The sequence below is a fragment of the Gracilinanus agilis genome, chromosome 4 (assembly GCF_016433145.1).
Source record: "Gracilinanus agilis isolate LMUSP501 chromosome 4, AgileGrace, whole genome shotgun sequence".
NCBI classification, from domain to species: domain Eukaryota; kingdom Metazoa; phylum Chordata; class Mammalia; order Didelphimorphia; family Didelphidae; genus Gracilinanus; species Gracilinanus agilis.
The window spans coordinates 75,729,978-75,750,940 of NC_058133.1; the positions used below are offsets into that span (position 1 = coordinate 75,729,978).

A 20,963-nucleotide genomic window follows, 5' to 3' on the forward strand; every position below is an offset into this window, starting at 1 on the left:
CTCTGGAGCTAGAATAGAAGCCATCTGGCTCAACTTCCTTCACTTTAGAGGGGAGGAAACCAAGTTCTAGAGACCCGAGTGCCTGGTCCAAGGACCACAAACTTTAATAAATGGCAGAGTTGGGGTCTAAACAATCCAAGCCCTCTGTTTCCAAATCCAGAACTGTTTCTACTAAATCATAATACATTACCTCATTTCATCACTGAGATAAGCTGTATAAATATTATTATTGTCATTTATAAAGTTGTAAAAGGAAGCTGGTCTCAGTGCCAAGAAGATCTGGATTCAAGTTCCACCTCTCATACATACTGGCTGTATGACAAATTGCTTAACTTGCCAGTACTCTAAAAAGCTCTATCAGTTGCAGAAAAAAAAATGCTAGCCTGCCTTGGTGGAGGAAGTTCCTCACTGACAACTCTCAATGTCAAGGATATCAATGTTCTAGTTTCTATCCCTAACTTCAGAAATATCTTCTGGGTTCCTAATATGAATATTGCAATAATTAGTTAATTTTTTTTAGAAAGGCATTAAGAAAAAATACTATATAAAAAGTTTCCAAAGATAAAGCCAACCAATAAACATTTATTAAGCACCTATACACACACCAAGCATTATGCTAAGTGTTAGAAAAAAGGAGGTAAAAAATAGCCCATGTCCTGAAATTTATAATCTATTCCACTGATCCACTGCTCTATTGCTTATCCAGTACTGAATTGTTTTGGTATTATCCTTTTCTAATGTAGTCTGAGATTTAGGTGGCTAGGCCTCTTTCTTTCACATTTCCCCTCCATTGATTCTCAACAGTTTTAACCTTTTGTTCCTCCAAATGAATTCTGTTATTATTTTTTCCAGTCCTATAGAGTAATTCCTTGGTATTTAATTGGCATGGTACTGAATAAGAAAATTAACTGGATGATACTGTCATTTTTTCATATTTTGGTCTACCCAGGGGCAACTAATATTTCCCTAGTTATTTAGATCTACTATATTTATTTGTGTTTAGGAGTATTTTCTAATTGTGTTCCTGTGTCCTAGGAGAAAGTATCCCAAAAATTTTATACAGTTATTTAAATTTTTGTTTATTTTCCCATATTGTTAATTTTTGTAAATTCATTTTTTTGGTGTTTAGAACATATTTTAATAGAAACACTTGAATATTTAAAGCAAGTGAAAACGTAATTAGGCGTTAATTGCCTTTTGTCCCATTGGTTTTAGATGCCACCTTACCACTAATTCACTAGTAATCTTGAGGCAAGTTTCTGACTTACAAAATCAAAACTCACCAAAATAAACTCAAATAAACAAGTGAAAAATCATATTCTCCCTTCTGTATTGACTCCAACAATTCTTTCTCTGGAGGTGGAAAGCATTCTTTGTCATAAGTCCCTCAGAATTGTCCTGGATCTCTGTATTGCTGAGAGTACCTAAGTCTACACATTTGATCATTCCATAATACTGCTGTTACTCTATACAATGTTTTCCTGGTTCTATTTATTTTACTCTTGGTTGCATTTATTTTAGATGGAATTTTTCTTTCTCTTTCTTTCTGATGAACTTTGCTGTTAATACTTAGAAAATGTTAATTGATATATGTGGGTTTATTTTATATCTTGTGCCTTTGTTAAAATTGTTCTTAAACTAGTTTTTAAAGTTGACTATCTAGAATTCTAGGATTCTCTAAGAATACCACCCTATAACTTGTAAAGAGTAACAGTTTCTTTCCATTTCTTTTTCTTGTCTCATTGCTATAGCTAGAATTTCTAGTACAATACTGAATAACAGTGGTGATAGACATCTCTACTTCAATGCTGATCTTATTGGAAAGGCTTCTAGTTTATTGCCATTATAGATGTTTGCTCTTGGTTTTAGATAGATGCCACTTATTATTTCAAGTAAGGCTACATTCAGTCCTGTGAGTTCTAATGTTATGAACAGGAGTAGGTATTGTATTTTGTCAAAAAAACTTTTACTGTATTTATTGATATGATACTATGATTTTTGTTGATACGGTCAATTATGCTGATAGTTTTCCTAATACTGAACAAGCCCTGCATTCCCAGCATAAATCCCTCCTGGTCATAAGTGTAAGATCTTTCTGATATATTGCTGTAATCTCCTTGTTAACATCTTATTTAAAAATTTTGCATCAATATTAAGAAAATTAGTTGATAGTTTTCTTTCTTTCTTTGCTTTCCTTCATTTAAGTATCAAAACCTCATTTATATCAGAGAAGTAATTTGGAAGAGTTCCTTCTTCACCTATTTTTTCCCCAACAATTTATATAATATTAAATGTTTGGTAGAATTAGCGTGTATGCCTATTAGGTGCTTTTTTTTGTCTTGGGGGGCTCATTTATGACTTTTTCATTTTTCCCCTCCTAAATTGGGTTTAAGTATTCTGTTTCCTCTTCTGTTAATCTGGACAATTTATATTTTGTAAATATTTATCTACTTCATTTCAATTGTCAATTTTGTTGGCATACAGTTAGGTGAAATATCATACCTTTGGATAATTGCTTTAATTTCAGCTTCACTTGGTTGTGGATTTACATTTACCCTTTTCATTTTTGGTACTGATAATCTGGTTTTCTTTTTTGCACCAAATTAACTACTGATTTTATCTATTTTTTTTGTAAAACCAGCTCCTAGTTTTATCATTTCAATGTTTTTAAACTTTCCATTTTATTAATATTCTCCTTGATTTTCATTATTTCTACTTTGGTGTTTAATTATGGGGGGGTAGGTATTAATTTGCTGTTTTTCTACTAGCATTTAGGGATATACATTTCCCCCACAAAATCTGGTACATTATCTCACTGTTGTCATTATCTTTAATGAAATGATTATTTCTGTGATTTGTTCTTTGACTCACTCATTCTTCAGAATTGTATTATTTAGTTTCCATTAATCTTGAGTTTCTGCTTCCAGGAATCTTTTGTTGAATGTAATTTATTTTTGCTTTTCCTGCATTTGTTTGTAAGGTTTTTACTCCCTGATACACAGTCAGTTTTTGTGAAAGTGTCATGTACAACTGAAAAAAAGGAATACACTTTTCAATTCTAATTCAAAATTCTTATTTTTTCTATTTTTAATTTAGTTTAATTCCCATCTAACTTTTCTAAAATTCTATTCACTTATTTAACTTCATTCTTGTTTGCTTTATGGTTAGATTAATCTAGGTCTAATAGGGATAAAGGAGGTCCTCCACTAGTATAGTTTTCTGTATACCGCCTCCTTTAACTTTTTTTTAAGAATCTGGTTGCTATGTCATTTATTGCTTATATGTTCAATATTGATATTAATTCATTGTCTATGGCACCTGGGGATACTAGGTGATGCAGTGGACAGGGGGCCAGGCCTCATGTTAGAAGACTCATCTATCTGAGTTCAAATCTGGCCTCAGGTACTTACTAATTGTGTGACCCTAGGCAGGTCATTTAACACTGTTTGCATTGGTTTCTTCATCTATAAATGAGCCAGAGAAGGAAATGGCAAACCTCTCCTAAATCTTTTCCAAGAAAAGCCCAAATAGGATCACAAAGAGTTGGGCACAACTGAAAACAAATGAACAACTTAACAGCACCTTTTAGCAAAATGTAGTTTCCTGATTATTTCTTTTAATTATTTCTATTTTTGCTTTATCTGAGCACAAGATTGCTCCTGCTGTCTTTTTAACATTAGCAAAAGCTTAATAGATTCTGCTCCAGCCCCTTATTTTAATTCTGTGTGTGTCTTTCTATCTCAAGTATGTTTCTTGTAAAAAAAATGGTTGGATTCTGGTTTCTAATCTATTATGCTATCCTCTTCTGTTTTATAGGGGAGTTCATCTCATTCACATTCATAGTTATGACTGTTAACTATGTATTACCCTCCATCCTAATCACTTCTATTTATTGTTATCTTTTTTTAACCCTATCCCCTCTTCAAAAAACTGTTTTGCTTCTGACTACTGGCTCATTCTTCTTACCTTCTACTTCTCTGCTGGATGAATTTCTATAGCCAGCTGCATGTATTTATATACTCTTCTCTATTTGAAACAGATCAGATGGGAATGAGGTTCAAAGTAATGCTTGTTTCTCCCCCTCCACTTCTTGCAAAACCAGGTGTTCAGAATGTAATGGGGAAAGACAATCCACAAAAAAGGAGCTGAAAGATAGGAGCAAAGAGATGCTATAGGATGAAACCAGGGGAGTTGAGGCTTCTTCTCTGGCGGCCCTCCTTAAATGAAAGGTTTGGGAGGAGGTCTCTTCAGTCCATCCTCTTCAGTTAGAGGGAGGAAGAGGCCCCAGGGATAGGAAGTACTTAGGGGAATGTTCTTTAAAGGCTTTTTATGGAGAAGTCAATTAATTAAAAATTATTAAGAATCATCACAACACAAATATATTGTCATTGAATGAGGACTGGTTTTTTCTCAAAATTTTAAAGATATTTAAGAAAACTTTGAAGTTTCTCTTTTCTATTACTCACTAAACACTCCCTAGCAGCAGGTCCTATTAATAATACTTTAGATAAAGGAAAGACTCCATAGGCTTAGAAAAGGCAACATGGTTTACAGATTTCTGTGCTCCAAGTATAACTTAAGAGCTACAAACTACCATATGCATACATATACCAGAAAAGAGAAACACACTCACTAACAAATGGCCTGTGGCTTTTTAGGTGATTCGATTATATAAATGTCCTCTTTCAACATAAAGCAAAGTATGCCTATTTGACTTCATATAATCCCCTGTTCCCAAAAGACAAATCAATTATCACCTCTTTATAGAAGATGAACCCAGGAGAACAATTAGAACTAATTACTAATACTCAAAAGTATCCCTAGAAACTGGCTTTATCCAATAAAATATCTCTTTAAAACAAAAATAAAACATATGCCTCCAGAGTACTATAATTGAAAAGGGAAATCAATTCAAAATTCCACTCTAAGTTTAAAGACTGGAGCCCATCCAAGAAATATCATACTTGTGGATTTATAGTACAAAATAATTAAGAGGACTCAGTGCCTGGTGTCTGTTATCTACTGTCTTCACAAACACTGAATAATAAAGCCTGATTAAGAATTTTTATGAGACATAACTACCATTTGCTTATATGACATAATAATGTCAAGAAAACCAAATATCTAGAAAGTATTTTGTTCTTTCTCATTTGCCTTACTAAGAGATCTGATATATATTGGAGCCTTAATAAATGTCTGAATGAATATATGTTATCTTAAAGTTGGCCTAAAATGGCATTATAACAAACCCCAAATTTTATAAAGACTCAAGAAAAATTTGATAGTTTTTTGAACTTTAATTAAAAAGCAAATTACACCTCTCAAATTTTATATTCCTCATCCTATGTGTTTAATCTCTTTGGAGTTACATTTTATCCCTTTCAAAATCATTTATTAGATACCTAACTTTATGTGAGTATATAGAGGTATCCAATTAGGATCTTGCTTCCTTGGGAATTAACTAGAAAATGCACTAATTTTTAGGGGAAGAGATACAGCTCCCAGTTTTACTCCTCCAAGCAAATACATCAAATCTACTGAGTCCCTCAACGATCATAACATAGCTCCACCACTGCAAATCACTGAAGATTGACACATAGTTGGCTTCTGATTTTTTAAAATAAAGTTTCATATAGATAGCTTTAATAACATTTAACTGAGGTCTTGCAATGCAAATGATGAATAAAATACAATTTCTCTAAACTTACATATTTTGCAAAATATCTAAAATTTTAAGTTCTTATTTCTAGTTAATGACATAAGATCAAGAAAGTCTAAAATCATTATAATTTTTACTGAATAGATTCCAATTGTCCTCATCCTCTCAGAATATAGCTTTTGTTATGGATAAAAAGGGGGTACACTAAAGTTTGGGGGTGATCTTCCCTTGCTGAGTGACAGAGGGGTAAAGGTGATTGTGGTGATAAGAGAGGAATGAAAGGGATGGCTGAGTTTAGAGAGGAATGGGCAAGGAGGTATTAGGATGGTAAGGATACAGGGTGAGGTGTTCAGGACAGGCAGCTGACACAGACTAGACACCCAGGCTAGAGACAGAGGATATTGGGGTATTAGGCTGAACCCTTCCAGACAGGAAAGGTACTTCTACAGACACAAAGAATAGGGCCAGACAGAAGTGGTTTGAATCTGACTTGAGGGCTTTCTTGTCAGTTTCTCAAGTCCTCAAAGGAGGAATCAGTGAAATTGAAGGAATTCAGGAGGAAGCATTGGGCAACTACTTCCTCCTAAGATGGATACCTCCAGTTTCCCTCAGGAAATAAAGAGAATTATTCTTTCCCCTTCGCCCTTGCCTAATTTCTTCAATACAAAGATTCTCCAGAGGGTTTGATTAGGTAACCAAGGGTTTTATTAATGTTTCAGGATTGTTCTCAAGGAGAGAGGGGTTCAGGATTTCTGACAGCCGCTAGGGAGAAACTCAAGGTGGGGGAGGGTCTCAGGAATGGGTTAGACTGAGAGAGAAAGATTTGGCTACTTTTGAATTCAAGGATGTCCTACTTGCCTATTGGGGGAAAACTAAACCCACAAAGTCTTTTCACTAAAAATCCAAAAGCCACCCTGCCTCCCAGAGCCCGGGGAAAACAGGCAGGGAAAACAGGAAGTAATATGGAGAAAGTCAGGGAGAGGTCCAGAGAAGTTAGCTAGGTTCAAATTATCCAAAGACAAGGCACAGGCCAAAGCAAACTGAAAGCCAAAATAGAGCTCTGGTTGATCCTTCTGCTCTGTTCAAGCATCAGGGACCAACTGAACTTTCAGAATTCTAAGGCTTAATAGCCAGAAGTTTTCAGTTGTCCCCCCACCCCACCCCACCCCCGCCTGAGCAAAAACCTCTCTTGTATCTTTTGCATTACACTTTGAGCAGAATATAAGTACAAGAAAAATATTTAAGACAATTCTTTATCTGAATAGAAAAAAGTTCTCAACTATTTTCTTGATACTGTTCATCTTTCTTTTTTTTTTTTTAACCCATACCTTTTGTTTTAGAATTAATACTGTGTATTGGTTCCAAGGCAGAAGAGCAGTAAGGGGTAGGCAATGGAGGTTAAGTGACTTGCTCAGAGTCACATAGCTAGGAGGTGTCTAAGAACAGATCTGAACCTAGGACCTCCTGTTTCTAGGCCTGGCTCTCAATCAACTGAGCCACCCAGCTGTCCCAGATACCATTCATCTTTTTAAACTGTCCTTACATCTTCACAAAAATGTACAACTTATATGGAAAGAAATGTGAAGAAATATTATTATTATTATTATTATTTTTATCCTGGGACTCCATTCTAGGAGCATAGGGCCACAACCAGTAGGCAATGGGACACACAGTCGCTCAGGGTCCCCCAGCTGGGAAGTGTCTGAGCCGGGACTTGAACCTAGGACCTTTCGTCTCTAGACCTGGCTCTCAATCCACTGAGCTAGCCCAGCTGCCCCTACTTTAGGTTGCAGTTTCTTTAGCAGATGTAGTTTTTACAGGGTGGGGTTGCTTGCCCCACGCCCAACCCTCCTCCTTTTTTCATCCGGGCTAGGGACCGTCCTTGGCCCGGGAGTGGTAAGGGTGACTTGCCCAAGGTCACACAGCTGGAAGTGTCCGAGGCCGGACTTGAACCTAGGACCTCCAGTCTCTAGGCCTGGCTCTCAATCCACTGAGCCACTCAGCTGCCCCCAAAGAAATATTATAGAAAAGGTAAATATGTATTCATATATTCTCCTTCACCTGAGTAATAAGCTCACTAATTTATTTAACAAATATTTATTAAGCAGTGTGATTCACTTTGTCTGGACCCAGAAGAAATAAAAAGAATCACAGACTCAGGTTTGGAATTGACCTTAGAGGTGATTTGCATCAAAATTCCTAATAATCCTGTTTGACTTGGTTTCCTCCTTTGTAAAATGAGCTAGAGGATGAAATGGCAAACCATTCTAGTATCTTTGCCAAGAATACAAAGATATATATATATATATACACATACACACACACACATATAGCATATTATATATGTATACATAATAGCAAAATAGTTTATTTCAAATAAACAGGAGACTTAACTACAGAAAATATAAATCAGCAAAATTAAAATAAAGATCAAAAACAATCCAATTTCAAAAAAGGAAATTGAAAAAGTTTTAAAGGAATTGTCAAAGAAAAAAAATCTCTGGTTCAGATGAACTTAAAAGAATTATATAAAAAAATAAAAAAAAACCACTTCTATTCAGTGATCCCCCAGCTCTCTGCATTCTTTCTATCCCTTGTTAGAGTCCCATAATTATTCTCTTTTCTTTGTTGGAATCCTTAATTCTAACCAATTTCCATCTTTTGTAACCTGGAACTAAACATTTTTCTTCTTGTGACACCTCTTACTTAGAAGCCATGGTAAGTACGTAGTTTTCCTTGTTTCTAAAAGTTTCTTCTACCAAGCTTTTCCCCGGTAGACAATTACGTTTTATTCAATTATTGTATTATTTCATAAAGCGAGAGAAACTTTTCTAGTGGGGGATCTGATTCCTACATATCTTGCCAACATTGGTTGAACTATCAACAAAGGAATGAAAGCAACAACAAAAAAATTTTAAAAGAACAATTAATATCTATACTACATAGATTATTCCCCAAAAAGTGAGGAATAAAAAAATCACCAAATTTCTTGAGACAAATAATAGTCCTAAAATCAGGGAAGGATATAACAAAGAACAACTACTGCCTAGGATAATTAATGAATTTCTATTTTTCAAATCTTAAAATCTTATCAACTAAGAGCTACTGCCATATTTACAAAAAATTGTGGAGCGGTGGAACTGCCTAGATAAGAAAGAAATTAAAAAAAAAACAGAATTCAATAACTCATGGTTTGACACCCCTGAAAACATAAATTATGTGGTTCTAGAAACTTCTATTTTGAAAAGAACTAATGGGAAAACTAGAATACAGTTTGGCAAAAAAATTAGGGTTAGATTATTTCATACCTATGCCACAACCAGCTCGAAATGGATACGTGAGTTTAATATTAAAAGTCTGACTAACAGGAACAAAAGTTATGTTTTATTTATTATTTTCATTTCATTCTGGGATTCCTGCTCTTGTCCCTGATTTTGCCCAGACTTCAAAACCATGTCCTTAAAACAAAACAAACCAACCACCATGTATCTTCTACTGCAAGTTCATTCTGAAATGTCCTTCAATAATTATAGGCCTGTTCTAGATTTTCTCTGGATTTCAAAACCATGACTCCATATAGGATACCTTCATTCCCAGATTCTTCCTGTTTTTCAGCTCCCTTTTGTGTTTTGTCTTCTCCCATTAGAATGGAAGCGCCTGGAAAGTAGGGAATGCCTTTCTTTTTCCTTATATTTGTATCTTGGCACTTAGCAAAGCTTACTTAGCCTCTTCAAGTTTTCCTAGAACACTCTAAATCTCTCCTTTGCATCTACTGTACTTTATTTGCCATTATACTTATCTATGTACCTGCCATATATTACTCCCTGTCCCCAACTCAAAATAGAGAGGGCCGGGGATACACCATTTTTCATTTTTGTATTCCCAGAACCTAAAAGAATGTGTTATACCTTCAGTAGTTGCAGTTTAGTCATTTTTCAGTCGTTTCCAACTTTTTGTGACCCCATGTGGGGTTTTCTTGGCAAAGATATTGGAGTGGTTTTGCCATTTTCTTTTCCAACTCATTTTACAAATGAGGAAACGGAGGTAAACAGGGTTAAGTGGCCTGCACAGAATTGCACAGCTAGTGTCTAAGGCTGGATTTGAACTCAGGAAGAAGTCTCCTTGACTGTAGGCTTGGCTCTGAGTAACTGGCAAACACTACAAATCAGAGCTTGATTTATTGTTTTGTAAATTAGTCAAGATAAAAAGAAAGTAAATTTTGCCACAGTATGGCTTTAGGGACACTATAATACTTTCTGATAAATTACCTTTTTCAGGGGAACAAAATGATAAAGTGAAAAAAAGGTTATCTCCCAAATACCTAAGAACACAAAACAAACATAAAATTTCCCCAAATATTCTTTCGCATTTCCCCTTCCTTACCTGACAGTTAATGTCAGCTGTATATTGCAGCAGGACTGTTACTAGCTCCTTATGTCCTCGATCACATGCCCAATGGAGTAGAGCCCTGCCCTAAAAATTCAGAAAAAGATAAATGTTTGAGCACAATCAGTAAAAGGAAAAGTTTGTCCTGGAGTCCTCCAAAATGCTGCATATTGTATACTGAACTAAACAATAGAAAAAATAATATTTTCTTCATATTTTGGTAATTAGATGTTTTGTAATTTATTTGGTAGTAAGTAAACAAGCATTTATTTAGTGCCAGGCAATGTGCTAAGTGCTGGAGATACAAAGAAATGCAAAAAACAGACTCTGCCCTCAAATAAGTCATGTTCTAATATGTAAGACAACATACAAATGCCACACCTACCACACCACAATAGATGGGAGGTAAACTGAGAGGAGATGACATTAATAACTGGGGTGTCAGGGAAAAGCTCCTGCACAAGGTGGGATTCAAACTGAATCTTGAAAGAAGAGAGAAAAACTAAGAGACTAAAGCAAAAAGTGAGAGTACTACAGGTATAAGAGGCGTCCAGCACAAAGGCAGAGACAATGTTATGTTCAAGAAACAGCAAGGAGAAGGATAGCAAGGTGGCTTGGTAGATTGAGATTCAGGCCTGGAGACCAGAGTAGGTTCAAATGTGGCTTCAGCTGTGTGACACTGGGCAAGTCACTTAACCCCCATTATATTAAGTATTGATTTTAAGATGGAAGGTAAGGGTTAAAAAAACAAAACAAAACAAAACACAGCATGGAGGCCAGTGTAGGTAGCTAGTCTGTAGAATGCACAGAGAGGTATCACTGAATCTCTTAAGATCAAGGCTTGTCCTTTTGCCTTTATTTGTATGCCCAGAACTTAGAATAGTTTTTAAACTGTGTTCTTAACACAGCAAATAGTGAATTTGTAATAAATGCTTGCTGACTGCTATCTAGGAAGGGGCTGTTTATAAAGAGCTTTAAATATCAAACAGAGAAGTATGTATGGGGTATGAAATAGGGTACCATTAGAGCTTAATAATTAGGTAAGAAAGTGATAAATCTTGATGGCCTTTTCTTAGTCTGTCCCTTCTTGGCTTCTCTTGATCACTGTTTTTTACCTTTTCCACTAAGAAAACCTCTCTTTTCTAGGTTTCTGTTACACAGTTCTCCGGTTCTCATCCCGTCTAACTGATCTCCTCCAAGTGTCTTTTGCTTGACTTTCATCAAGCCATGCCCACTCACTGTTACTCTTTCTTGGACCCCCTTCTCTTTTCCTCCTATACTATCCTTGCTAATCTGACCAACTGCCAGGGTCTCAACTAGCATCTCATGCAGATGACTGCCAAATCTCTATATCTAGCATTAATCATTTCTCACCTGAATTAGTCGTACATCACCAACTGCCTCTTAAGGTATGCCAAACTGGATTCCTGTAGGTACTTGAAACTCCACCTATCCAAAGCAGAATTCATTATCTATTCCCCAAAATAATTTCTTCTTGAAGAATTTCCTACTACTGTAGAGGCCATCTTCCTAGGCCCAGTATCTGATCTGTGGATGTATATAATACCTTCTTTTCACCCAAGTTAGTATTACCCTAGTTCAGGCCTCCATCATCTCTTGCCTGGACAACTGTAAATGGCCTTCTGGTTGGTCTCTGTACTTCAAGTCTTTCTTCACTCCAATACAACCTTTACTCAGCTGTCATGGTGATTTTTACACCCTCAAATATAGGCCTCAACATGAATCCCTCTACTCCAGTGGCTCCCTATTTAATCCATGATCAAATATGAAATGCTTTCTGGCATTTCATGGCCTTTTACCACTTGGCTCCTTTATATTTTTTCTAGTCTTCTTACATTTTATCCCCCCTCTTCAAATTCTGCAATCTAGTTATATTGAGCTACTTGCTCTTCCTCAGACATGACACTCCCATCTGATGACAATGCATCTGCACTGGCAGCCTCTAGGCCTGGGTTGTCCTTTTGCACCTCTGCCTTCTAGTTTCCTTGGATTCTTCAATGACTTAGCCCTAATTCTACCTTCTACATTCTATAGGGGACTGTTTTTGGTCACTGTTCTATTCCTTTCCCTTGATCCAATGTGACTACTAATCCTTTCCCTTTAAAACTACATTCCATTACACTGTATATGTCTGTTCATACAGTTATTTATATCTTGTCTCTGTGATCAGAATATGAAATCAGGGACTGTATTACTATTTTAGTATCTCTACTACTTAGCACAATAAGAACTTCCAAAATAAGAGTTATGTGTAAGGAATAAAGCAATTTCACACATCTCCACATTCCAGGACACCAAAAATCCAAATGAAGTTAAAGACCCTATGAACTTCCAACACATAAGGCATTATCCCTAACCCCTAACTTATTTACTAAGCACTCAGATCTCTCCCTAAAACTGACAGCAAACATCATGTGCAATATGGATACCCTAGAACACCTTGGAGTAAAACAAAGATGCCTATTCATCCCACTATTATTTGATAGAATTATAGAAATACTAGAAATAGCAGTATGATGAATAAAGGCATAAAGAACTCAGGAGATAAAATTGACTTGATTTGCTCAAGACACAATGTTTTAGTTAGAAAATCTTTTGAAATCAGCAAAGATACTGAGACAACAATTTTAGTAAAGATACAGGCTACAAAATGAAAATCCCCAAATGAACATCATTTGTATATCATAACAAATCCAAGAGGTAATAATAAAAAGGAAAACACCATTTCAAATAACACAAAGTACATAAAACATCTGGGTATCAATTTATCAAAGCACATAAAGTACTTGAATAGATTTGTCTATAAAGTAATCCTTAAAGAAATAAAGAATAACTTAAATAGCTGGAGGAATATATAGTACTCTTGGCTGGGTCATGTCGATATAATAAAAATGCCAATGTAACCAGTCAATTTATAATTGTAGAGCTCTATCAATAAAATTATCAAAAGGATACTTTATAGAACTTGATAAAATAGCAAGAAAATTCATATGGAAAAATAAAAGAACTAGAATATAAAAGGAAAAGATGGAAAATGGTAGGGACAAGGGGGAAATAGCACTTCTAGATCTCAAACTAGAATATAAAATAGCAGTCATCAAAACCATCTTAAAAATGGTGGGGGGTAGCTGATTGGATTGAGAGCCAGGCCTAGAGACAGGAGGTCCTGAGTTCAAATCTGACCTCAGACACTTCCAAGCTATGTGACCCTAAGCAAGTCACCTACCCCCATTGCCTAGCCCTTATCATTCTTTTGCCTTGGAATCAACACATAATATTGATTCTAAGAGGGAAGGTAAGGGTTTTAAAGAAATAAAATAAAAATAAAAAAGAGGGAGGTAACATCAATGGAACAGATCAGATAGGGGAGAATCAGAAACAATGGAACTTAATAACCATTACTGAAAAAAAACAAAATTTAAATTACTTAGGAAAGAATTCCATGTTTGAAAAAATAAATGGGAATTCCAGAGGTAGAACCAAGATGGTGGAGTAAAGCAGAGAAGCTCAGAGTGACCACAATTGAATCCTCTCAGACTATTATTAAAATAATGCCACAAAAAGAATACAAGAAAGAAAGAACCAACAAGGAGACAGAGTCAAACAAATTTCAAGAAAAGAAAAAAAACCCAAAAGGCAGGCAGAGAACATCTGGGGCACTGGGGTGAGAAGGGAGCGCAAACAGCGGGAGGCTATAGCAAGGATATTGCTGATTAATGTATGCACAGTTTTAGAATCCTCTGGCCAATTGCAAGATAGTCTTAACTAAATAGGACAAAGAGGTAATTACAAAAGATAAAAAGGATAACTTTATATGAAACTTAAAAACTTCTGCAGAAATCAAATTAATATACTTAGGACAAGGGGGAAAACATTTGAATGGCAGTGGAAAAAATCTTTTGAGTCAAATTTCTTCTTATAAGGGTTTAAAAGCTAAAATATAACAAAGATTAACAGAAATATGGAGAACCAAAAGCCATTCCTAAATAGCTAAGTTGCCAAAGGATAGGATCAAACAGTTCTCAAAAGAAGAGTTGTGAAGGATTCAAAATCACATGAAAGAATGTTCCAAATCACTAATAAGAGAGATACAATAAGAATCTTAAAATTTTACTTCACAATCTGCAAGTAGGTAAAAATATCCCCCCAAAAAGGAATAATCAATGTTGGAATTGTGAGAAAACAGACACACTATTAAATTGCTGGTGGATCTGTGTGTGATTCAGCATAAGCATTCTGGAAGGTAATATGAAATTATGCAAATACAATGGCTAAAATTTCAATTTCCTTTGACCCAGAGATTCCATTACTAGGGTTACATCCGAAAGAATGTATTGATAAGAATAAAGTTATCATATATACCAATATATTTATAAAAGTACTTTTTGTGATATCAAAAATAAGATATAGAGTAGATGTCTATTAATAATAAACTGTGATCTAAGAATATAGTTAGTTTTACTGGGTTATAATAAATTTAGAAAGTTGTGAAAACAAAACCATTATTCAATATTGTATTAAAAATGCCAGTAATAGCAATAAGATGAAAAATAAACTGAAGGAATGAGAATAGGCAAAGAGGTAAAACCATCTTTTTGCAGACAGGATTCAAGTAAACCCATTCACCAGCATTTCTTTATATCACTAACAAAGCCATGAAAGAAGAGAGATTTTGTGTGTGTGTATGTGTGTGTGGAGAAAAAAGACTGAAAACTGAGGAAATGCCCACCAATGGGGCATTGCCTAAACAAATTATGTCATATGATTATGAAAGAATACTACTGTGCAGTAAGAAATGACAAGCAGGTTAATTTTTAAAAAAACATGGAAAGACCTAAATGAAAATATGAATAGCAAAATGAGCAGAAATGAAGAGAACTTTATGCACAGCAAAAGAAATACTGTGACTGTCCACCTACAGAAAAAGAATTGATAAGCATAAATCATACATAGTTATGTAAGATAGTTGTTTTAATTACCACTTAATATGCATTATATAATAAAAGTGTTCCCATTCATTCTCATTCATTCTCTCTCTCTCTCTCTCTCTCTGTCAATGACACCTTGTCTAGTGTGACAAGGAAGGGAGAAGTTTCCTTGTCTATAAAACATCTAATTAGAGTACCTCTGTCCCAGGAATGTTGTGAGGATCAAATGAGATATTTTACAATTTAAAAACCTTAAAATGCTATATAAATCAGAGATGTTATTATTGCTATGACAACAAAGTAAATGGAAAGAAAAGCAACGGGATGGGGGGGGGGGGGGGGGACGGACCAGAATGTCTGAAAATCATCAAGAACAAGCATGGCTCAAAGGAAGAGACATAAGAAGCTACCACCACAACCCTTTTCAGAAGTGACAAAGGGGCAACTGGGCCTGGCTCTCAATCCACTGCCTAGGCAACTTTTCAAAGAGTTTTGGAATGTCAAGTTGGTAGAATGTTATACGAACAAATAAATTTATTTATCTAGTTAAATTTTGATCTTAGTTGAATTTTATTATTTCTACCTAATTTCTTCCTCATGTACCTCCTTGTTTTTAAAAATAAGTTATTGACGTCTTTAAGATAACTATATAATTTCCCCCAGCAGCATTCCATTATTTCCCCCTCCCAGAAAGCCATCCTTTATAACAAATATGGTATTTTTACAACAAAAAAGGAGGGGAAAATCAGTGTGATTGATCAATAAATCAAAAAAGCCTAAAAAGATATATTCAGTGTGCAACACTTGTGGACTTGGCACTACTATTACTTCTTCCTCCTCCTCCTCCCCCTCACTCTCCCGCTCTCCCCCCCAAGGACCTTCCAAACTCTTTGAAAAGTTATATTTATGCAAATTTCAAATGTTTTAAAGGGGACAAGTGACAATATAAGCTATTTTTAAACACGGATAATAGACTATGCATGTTTAACCAACCAGAGAAGAAGAGGATGTCTGCAAAACTGACCATTGTTGTCTATCATAAACATGATTATTAATGTAACTATTCTAGTAATGTCAGTTCTGTAGTATAGTGAAATGGAATCTAAGTTTAGTTGATATGAACACTTTTGCCCTGATAAAAGAGTAAAGAGAATACTAACAGCCTAGGATCCAACTGAATGACTGACAAGTGGTTTAGCATTGTTGAAAGAAAGCTTGATGTGATGTTGCTGTCATGTTTAAAGAACATAATGTCCTTTCATGTTAAATTTAAATTCCTGGATGTCCAAGGATGACATTACAATAAAAGGAACCTCTCAAGAACTCTCCTTTGCTTTTTTTTTTTCATTTAAAATATTCTTTTCTTATAGACCCATTAACAAGACAAAGGAGGATCCCATTTTAACAACTATGTATAAGAATGCTACAACTTAAGACTCAATTTTCTTGTGTTTTCACTTAATGCTTGACTGATTTTTTATTTGTTTCAATGTACCATCTAGTGAAATACTACAAAATCCAAAATGGAAAAAGCAAATAGAAAATTCCCAGGTGTAGATAAACCCAATAGACATATCCATTAAAAATGTCTCTCAAAACAAAAAGACATTTAACCATCCTTTGTTCAGAGTTCACTAAGATTAAATGGTCAAAACAAAGTACATACAAATATCTCCAAAGGAACTTTTTGCTGTTGTGGCTGGGTACCAATATATGAATTGAGAAATAATAAGAGAAAGAATGTTTTCTCTTATTAATATTCCTATAGCTTCTGATTATTCAGTTACTTTGAGAACTAATTCTTAAAATCTTCCAAAGAAACAATTAAATTAGTAGTTTTAAACATTTCAAATGAACTGACGGTATTTTATAAATTGATGTTTTACACTTTAAGTGAAAAGAATGTGGTAAAATTCCAATTTGGAAGGTGTTATATGGTCTCTATCACTTTCAGTTCCAATTTTCAGGTGTACATTTTATAGCTGCCAAATTAAACTATGAACATGAACTACAATAGATTTAATGTTATATTGTGTATAAGGCACAGATCTACTAGTTTAGTTAAGAAATAATAACATAATCTGTGCTTTTATGAAACAAAAAATTCAAATAACATATATTCCTAGGTTCTTAATAAACATCTGCTTAGGTTCCCTGTGGTTAATTATAAAATGTAAAAAGGTTAAAATAAGGAATGCTAGCTCATAAATCTTTAGGTACTACTGTAAGGAAGTAGACAAGCAACTCATTTTAATGTTAATGGGAGTTATATGTTAAATTTTCCATATACAGTGCCAAAAATTTACTTTAGGGGAAACACCTATGACTGGACCTCACTAGTGATTTTCATTTTGAATATTTTTTTCAGAAGGGTGACACACATATAACATTGTTTGAAGCATGATGATGTGCTCCCAGACATTTGCACTAAGCTTTTTAACACGTTTTGACCTACTACGTAATTAATTTTAGTAACATATTATTTTAATGGTACACTAATTAACCTTGGATGAGAATGAATTCTTGGACAATGACTTTCTATAATAGTTCTGGAAGAAATCCACATTAGAACTATTTAAAGGTGTGTTTTTTAATAGCTGTATGCAAGATCAAAAGCAAGTAAAGAAACAAAAAACAGCAAATATTTTAATAATTTACACATTTAGTAAACTATACAATTTAAATAAACCATAAAAGGTACAAATTGTTTTGTTATATAGTACTTTCCTTCTGATAAAAACAGAAAATCTACAAGTTGCACTGAGCTGGTATACAAGACAATATTAGTGCTAAACAACACATTTTCTTAAAGATTTTAACTAAGTGGATAATATAGTAAATAGACAGTTTATACTTATCTGAATAATGATTTTCATGTAATTTTCGAATATCTACATAAACAATTTATTATCAGTTTTGAAGTTGAAGTTTTATTACTGCTACTAAAAATCTTGACAATTTTTACTTTTTTTCCTATTCCCTATAAAAAGCATTTAGGGAATATGGATTAAAAAAAAAAAACAACCAAACAAACCAAAAAACAGAAGGAAGAAAAGATGAAGGAAGGCCTTTAAAGATCTTTACTAAGCAATCAGCAGACCAAATGCAGCATTTGGAGAGCTCTGAATATATTTTTGGTGCTCCAAAATCACTGCAAAGTAGAATTAAAAGAATTCTCATCTATTAAAGGCTGTTCATTAATACAAACTGACCTTAGACAGATAAATGACTATAAAGTGCTTTGAAAGTTCAGGGAGTCAGCTACCCTGTTAAATGGTATTACTTAGACGCTTTCTGGAAAATAAAAAGTAGTCCTTCCTATTTAAGGTGTTGCTTGTAACAATCCTTTACCTTGAAGTCAATTATGTGTGTATAGCTATATAATTATATATTATTATGTATGTATATATATATGAAGGTTTTAGCATTTTAAAATATGGATCAATTTAAAAAAGTTATTCTTAATAAACTTAGCTACTTTTGCCTACCAAAAAAGTAATTAAAATGTGCCCTAAATACAAAGAAAAAAAGAATTGTAATTAAAATATCGAAGTCAGGAGATTCTATTATAAATGAGGGCTATGTGATATCTAGAGTTTAGTTCTAAAGTTATACGTGGTTAAATATGTGCCATTTAGAAAGCCGTGTACAAAATGTGGTAAATAAATGATTTATAACAAACTATAAGTTGATTGTGATAGCATTATTGGCCAATAAAACTAGCAATTTAAATGAAGTGAAGATTTGCAGAAGTATAAAATGACAAGATTAATAGAACAAGAAACTGAATTTAGAAAAAGAAACGAATCTATTAATGAAGTACTAAAAGTGGGTGTAGAAAGGTGGGGAAAGGAGGGGAAACAAGGCCAGATAGATTTGCAAGTAAATGCTATCAAATATTCAAAGAACAATTAATTACAATATTGCATAAATTATTTGCAAAAATAATAACATAAAGACTGCTACTAAAATTTTAACATAAATATGGTATTGATATCTAAACCAATGGAAAATTAAACTAAATATCCAAATATTAATGTAAACATTTTGAATAAAATATTAGCAGAAATTACAGCAACATATCAAGATTATGCACTACACAATGAGGTCACCTTTATGTCATAAATACAAATTTGATTCAAGATTAAGAAAACCACAAGCATAAAAAACCACACTGAAAACAAAAGATCATAATTATATCAATAAATGCAAAGAAAGCTACTTACAAAATATAACACATTTTTGTTGACATTAAGAAGTAAAGAAATATTTTTCCTTTAGAGTAAGAAGTATCCATCTAAAACCAAAAGGTACATCATATGTAAAGGGAATAAAATGAAGGCCTTTCCAAAAAGAGCAGGGATAAAAGCAAGGATGTATATTAATACCATTATTATTTAATATAGAACTAAAAATGCTATCTGTAACAATAAGATGAGAAAAAGAAACTTAAGGAATAAACATGGGCATAGTGGCAACAAAATTATTGTAATTGAAGATCTTATGACCTCCAAGAAATCCTACAAGGGGCAGCTGGGTAGCTCAGAGGATTGAGAGCCAGGCCTAGAGATGGAAAGTCCTAGGTTCAAATCTGGCCCCAGACATTTCCCAGCTGTGTGACCCTGGGCAAGTCATTTGACCCCCACTGCCCAACCTTACCACTCTTCCACCTAGGAGCCAATACACAGAAGTTAAGGGTTAAAAAAAAAAGAAATCCTAGAGCATCAACTAAAAATTTTAATGGAAACAATTATTAAATACAGCAAAGTTGAAGTATATAAAATAAATCCACATAAATAATCAGCATTCCTGTCGATTACCAACAAAATCCATTAGTAAGAGACAGAAATAAATACAGAATATGTAATATGCATTTTAGAGGTATATCTACCAAGACATACACAGGAATTATATAAATACATCTATGAAATACTATTTATAGAAATGGATATATACAAATAACTGGGGGAAATATTAATTACCCAAGTATAGGCCATAACATAAAAATGAGAGTATTACCTAAGTAATCTTCTTAGTGCCCTAACGATCAACAACAACAACAAAAAATAATGAAATTAGGTTGCAGAAACAAAATATCAAGAATTTCAAAGGATATGATGAGGAAAGTAAGGAAGGAAGGAGGCCTACACCCACCAATGCCATATTTCAAATTATACTACAAATTAGTAATTATCAAAATGATTTGAGTATTGTTTAAAAGATAGATCAATCGATGCAATATATAACATATGCAACATAGCAGAGCAAACAAATCCAAGTAGCCAAGCATTCAAAAGTCCATAGACCCTAGCGATTGGAATAAGTACTCAGTAATTCCACCCCCCACAAAAAAAAACTTATTGGGAAAAATAGAAAGCAACCTAGCACAAATCTGGTTGACAACAATACACTATTTACCAAGATAAATGCCAAATATATGGCTTAGATTTAAAAGATTATGATTTAAATCAAACAAGAGAAGAAATTTTTTTCAGATAAAGATGGGTAAAATATCATGACCAAACAAGGTATAGAGAGAATCAAAGAAGATAATATGAGCAATTTTGATTACATAAAATTAAAATTCTTTTTGCACAAATAATGATCTGAAATTAGAAAGGGAATTAGTAACTAGGGAAATTCTTTACATTGTGATTCTCTAATAAAGGTATCATTTTCAAGATACATAAGAACTAACTGTGTGTGTCTGTGTAACAACTATTCTCCAATAAATGGTCAAAGAATATGAAAAGGTAGCTTTCGAAGGAAGAAACCCAAACTATCCAAGGCCCTAGTCAAAAATTATGCAAGTCTTTAAAATTAAAAACATGCAAATTAAAACAATTCTGGGATTCTATTTCATTTCCATCAGACTGGCAGATGAGCACCCCAAAATGGCAAATACTGAATAGACTGCAGGATGGTCCACATATTGGTACACTGGCAGTGAAGCTAAGAATTGGTCCAGC

The 20,963-nt window shown here is 34.0% G+C and overlaps 1 protein-coding gene across 1 annotated transcript in view; it reads right to left on the minus strand.

Moving 5' to 3' along the window:
- ACBD6 (acyl-CoA binding domain containing 6) overlaps positions 1-20,963 on the minus strand; it is a 205,509-nt gene that overhangs the window by 80,870 nt on the left and 103,676 nt on the right. Inside the window, exon 6 of the mRNA XM_044675916.1 lies at positions 10,043-10,132. Coding sequence (XP_044531851.1) covers positions 10,043-10,132 — 90 coding nt within the window. The remainder of the gene's footprint in view (positions 1-10,042; positions 10,133-20,963) is intronic.